The following is a 5275-nucleotide window of genomic DNA, read 5'->3' as shown; positions in this document are numbered from 1 at the left end:
TTTACAATAACTTTTTTCGTACTACAAAAGATTCATAAATTTATTTCATTGTCCTGCAACACTAATGAACTTCAAGAGTGCCAAATCATTTAGGTTGTTTATGAGGCAAGCAAGTGTGTTCCACGTTATAAAACGCTTTGCCTCTAAAAGTCTATTAAAAAACCTAGCCCCTGCCACTGCCACTTCAATCTCACTTTTATGTCCTTAAGGGCTCAAAACAAGGGTCGAGAGCACAACAAAGAGCATCGTAAAAATGAATTGATGCATGAAATCTGCGCTGTATAATGCACGCGCATTTTAAAGTTTTCATGAGCTACGCTGCAACAGATCAGTAAACCGAGACACATGGAAGACCGCACGAACTCTCTCAGTCCATTATTATGTTTGACGGTGAACGACTTTTTTTGACAACATAATGCATCGTCTGTGGTTAAGTAAAATGGGTACACCTCGTAAATCCAAATCCAATCAGTTTGACTACATTACTGACCAAAAGTCAGAACTGACATATTCTTAGGGGAATGTAGGGCGCTTTGCTTCGACGCCTACTATGTCAAACCGCCAACAATCAAGCTCACATTTACTAGATACAAAATTCTAAGAAGTTAGAAAACATTTTCGTACTTTTGACCAGCCTATTAGGGCAAAATGCATAGAAATAATCAAAAGTTGGATGCGTTAAAAGAATTCTGTGCAAACAACCCAGTCATTAAGTTGTTTTGAAAAAACTTAACAACACTCCTTAAAAACATGCTGCAGCATATTAATGATTTCTCCTTTACGGAAAATTGTTAACACATTTTTAAAAAGGCACTTTGGGGGTAACTGCATCGCAATAAGTTTTCAACCCCCAATTCTATGTTTTGTAAAAAGTTAAAGGAAAGAAACAAACCGTGAATTTGAAGTTTTTGGTGAATTTCATCGGCACATCGACCTCCCTTTCACCTTCGTCTAAAAGTAAAGAGTCAAGAAGGAGGGATGACATTTATTTGATTTGACTTAACATCATTGCACACGACGTGAAAACACGAATTATGGAGAAAAAGAGACTGTAAGTCACCTGCCAAAATGCTCTTTTTGTTTATCACTCGAACAATTTGAAGTGCACTTTTATTAATAAATCCTAAGAACAAAGTAGCAGTGTGGAAGTGTTACCATAGTTGATATTTTGTTCCGCTGCTGTGAGGCATTTAAAATGCAGACGCGCAGATCAATTTAACATTGAAACGGCCTTTGACTGCTTTGATCTTTTGCTGTCTCCACTCACTCTGTGGATCAAAGTACGCAGTTACTTCAGCAACTCCCAAATTTGTTGTTAAACATTACCAAGTCTTTGTTGATCACGATGAAGGAAATACCAGCGTCGTAAAAGTTGACATAAAAATTAATTTTCTACTGCTACGCTTAGTGCCGAATAAGGTGCGCATGGGAACTGCAGTCTCAAGGGTTATTATTCGACCGCAAGTCCATTTGTAATCAAGATTCAGCTTTCTGTTTGTGAAGCTAATTTTCACGAGTTTGTCCACCTAGCATGGCAATCAGTATAGTAGGAGGCTGACAATTGGCATCAATAGTTGCCTTTTACCAATTAAATCTTTTTTATGGAAAAGATTTATGTTTTATTACAGCACTCAAAGCATAAACAATCCTGTTATCACTGGTAGCTTTTCCGAAATTTCACAATCTAAAAATACACTGTGGAAGTAGTCTTGTGTAATGGCATGTTAGGGATCAAGTAAATACAAACAATTAGGTCGATAACAAATGTCAATAAGCAAATATTGCATGATGGCTTAATGAGCAGAAAATCCTGTGAAATCATGGAGTGTGATGGCCTTTCGACTCAAATGCATAACACCGGGTTAACGAAGACGACACCTTCTCGGGCAGTTCAAGTGGATGCGTTCGGAGTCCCTCGATAAGACAAACTTGCCTCAAATTGTAAGTACATAAAGGTGTTCACGCTTCTCGGAGCAAAAACCCAATATATGATTATAAGGAGATTATCTGAGGAACTTTCACATAGTTGTCGAAAAAAAAGAAGCTGGACTAAAATCTCAAAACAATTCACAACACATCTCTTCCTCAACGCTCTCGAAATTTCAACACAATTCACAATAGCAATTCCCTCCCTCGTGGGCACAGATTCACCACAGAGGTTTTGCTACTCATTATCCTTTTTTTGGCTAGGACTCAGATGATTCTAATGCAACGTGAAGGGGGCTTTGAACCTCTTACAAACATGGCTGACCCTAGAATAATGAACTGGAATCATACTTGTGACACAAAAAGGCCACTGTATGACTGAAAATACTTAAAATACGCCCTGTAACTCGGCTTGCTGAGTAGTTCCAGGGCAAATTCCATCTTCGACCAAATTGTTGTGCATTTTTCTATTCCACGTCTAATTTCAAAAGTTTTACAGGAAACATATTTGATATTTGATAACGCTCCTTTGGGCAAATTTTATGTCAGGAGTAGTAAAATTGCCTTAGTATTTGATGGTCACCTTCCCTTGAAAGCCCATGCACTGAACTGGCTTGTTCAGCAGGCCAAAGTCAATGCAGACGATGAAGAAGACCCACTTGCATCACACTGGACCCTGTGCTCTGTGACCCATCAATACAAGGAACCAAGTAATAAAGACTAATGATTCAACTCAGTCTTTTCAAGGCATGAGTTTAAACGTGAGAGCCAGAAGCAAACGAACACACTTGTGTCACCGACACCAACTCGGATTGTTTGTGCCAAGTCTTATCAATTAAAACACTTGAATTTCCCCTAAACATTCCCATTGTTACTCTCATAAAACCAATTCGCCGATAAAGATTTCATTTGAGTTTACGCATTATGAGCTGGTACGTATGTATGCATGGCAGTGAGCACGGACAGCTATTCTCAACAGGAGGGTTCAGGAAACCAGGCCCTAGAAGAGATTTTACTACCGCAACTGGTGTACACTTCGTGCGTGCGAGTTTGAGGGGACAGATTCCTGGCGCGTGCACGTGTGACCCAGAGCGCACCACCACGAGGGCTCCAGAAGCCCTCAAGTGTTCTCAGTCGACATTGAGAAGACAAGGGGGTTATTGGCGCGCACGAAGCGCACGTTTAGATGTGGATGCAATGTGAGTGTTTCCAGAATGTTCTGGGATGAGACACGAAAGAGTAGGAATTAGATTTTGACATGCGAACTTCCCGAACATCAAAATGGGCTCCAAACAAGCCCAACCTATGATACGGCTAGACTTTTGAGAGGAAATTCCAAGCGTTCGACAGTTAATCAAGCAAGAATGGTCTGATTCATTCTATAGGACTGCCAAAGCAACTAAACAGTCGGTCTTCTTTTGCAGGTCTTAAAATAAAAAAATGCATCACATTGGAAGCAAAGGAGTCGACTTGCGAGTTTCCACCACAAGGTAAAACCCGCACCTTCAACTATAAAATTGAGTCACATTTCATAGCGTGGTGAAGAAGTTCTGGGCCATGCGGTGAAAAAAGCACTTCGGTGTACTATTTGATAATGAAACCCAACAAATGGAGAAGACCTTGTCAAACATTTCTTGCTTTGAAATAATTGCCGTTACAATCCATAATCCTTTTGCAATCAATGTGCAAGCGTGCCGCAAGTTCCACTTCACAGCATGTTTGCCCCTAGAGGCCAAAATCCCTAACCAGGCTCCCATAACCCCCTATTCACCCTTTGTTTCCAAGCCCTCAATTCTACGCCACGCGTGTTTGTCCATCTCTTGAAACGGAAAACAATAAAAATTACTTAAGACTTGTGGAAATAGGATTAAAATGTGGAGATAAAAATGAAGCATTTTATTCCACCCACTCATCTCGCAGTGAAGTGCGTGAAATGAGTGAAGATGGGTTTGTCTACACTGATCAGCCACTACTAGTTGCTTTCCAAGAAGGTGGTCTTCCATATGTGAGAATTATATTGCATTCAGTGAACAAATCTCAGTAGCCATTGTGGTTTGGGCAACACCGAGTAAACATTTGCCCACCACACACATGGAGGGAACATAGTCTTTTGGGTGTGAAGTAGTGTGCTCCTTGGGAGTATGGAGTAGCCGACAGTTTAGGTGTGTTCGTTCGCTCAGTGAACGTGGCATTACAAAAGCGCAAAAGCCATGTTCTAACACAAGCCAGTGAGTCACTCAGTCAGCAAAGAATGCAAAAGAAGAGTGGAAGAAATGAGGAGTAAGTGCATGGTCCTTGAAGCTAATTGCCACCTGCTAATGCTTAGCACGTGGATGGGAGCTTCAGTGGCTTTCAGTTTCCAGCTGATGTCATAAATGTGAACCAGTTCCCCTATCATTGGCGTACAGAACGCAACGATGAAGACCCAATTGCCAGCACACAACTATGCCTCATAATACCCATAAACAATTAAATGAATTTGACAATTTCCCACAAGTAAGTTACTATAGCGGCCACCTTTTGTTCTGTTTCGTCCCGTTCTGGTAAAGTCCAATGGTGGGTGTTTCTAAGGGCGTCAGTTTTCGCCCATTGTGGATTAATTTATGTGTAACAAATAAAGTCAGAGTTTGTACACATTCATAAAATTCGTACCAAGCTTCCGGTCTTGACTGTACCTTATCACGCAAATGCATCGTCCTTGCATCAGCACCATCTGGCAGAGGTACGTCAACGGGATCAACTCATTTTGTTTATTTAAACGAAGGAGCATTGTGTGTGTGTGTGTGTGTGTGTGTGTGTGTGTGCTGTTCGCAAGAGTGCAGTCACTTTTAGCAAGTGATTCCATTGTTGTGTTGGAAATATGTCACAAAACTTCGCATTGTACTCCTATCGCCACCAATCATATTTGGTCCGCGGTGGTTTACTGCATTTTCTGATTTTCCAAATGGTGGTTTGAGATGGGATCTCGTCACACAAACTGGTGTGAACAAAAGCAGTCAGTGAGGGGGCATTTCTACAAACTCTCTCTATGTACGATGAAGGCGAATGCCATTGAAGAAACCATTCAAGCGCAAAAGGTAAGGGCAAATGCAACCTCTCGTCTGTGCGTCAACCAAACATGTAACATGTTCAATCCCTGTATACTAACAGCGAAAGTAATGGAAAATCTGTCTATTAAATCATTTCAACATGCAAAAAATTTCGAAGAATTTCTCTTAATTCCAAATTTTTCGCTATCACCTCAACAGCAATTACCTCCTAGACCATCCTGTTACAATGAAACTCTAAAGAACTGCTATCCATGTTAGGCAGGCTTGATGGATTGTGAGCCCCTCCGATTCGCTGATGC

At 40.9% G+C, this 5275-nt stretch overlaps 1 protein-coding gene across 1 annotated transcript in view; it reads left to right on the top strand. All coding sequences in view use genetic code 11, as the record gives it.

The window, feature by feature from the left end:
* The window catches only part of EGR_10619 (hypothetical protein), a gene marked incomplete at both ends in the record, with an annotated part of 6835 nt that extends 2865 nt beyond the window's left edge, over window positions 1-3970 (top strand). The window contains 4 exons of the mRNA XM_024499868.1: window positions 1202-1365; window positions 2426-2636; window positions 3351-3416; window positions 3792-3970. Of these exons, the coding sequence (XP_024345719.1) occupies window positions 1202-1365; window positions 2426-2636; window positions 3351-3416; window positions 3792-3970 (620 nt within the window). The remainder of the gene's footprint in view (window positions 1-1201; window positions 1366-2425; window positions 2637-3350; window positions 3417-3791) is intronic.
* Between the last annotated feature and the right edge of the window lie 1305 nt (window positions 3971-5275).

The sequence above is a fragment of the Echinococcus granulosus genome (genome assembly GCF_000524195.1).
Source record: "Echinococcus granulosus chromosome Unknown EG_S00242, whole genome shotgun sequence".
NCBI classification, from domain to species: Eukaryota; Metazoa; Platyhelminthes; class Cestoda; order Cyclophyllidea; family Taeniidae; genus Echinococcus; species Echinococcus granulosus.
This window is presented reverse-complemented; position numbering and strand designations above follow the sequence as displayed.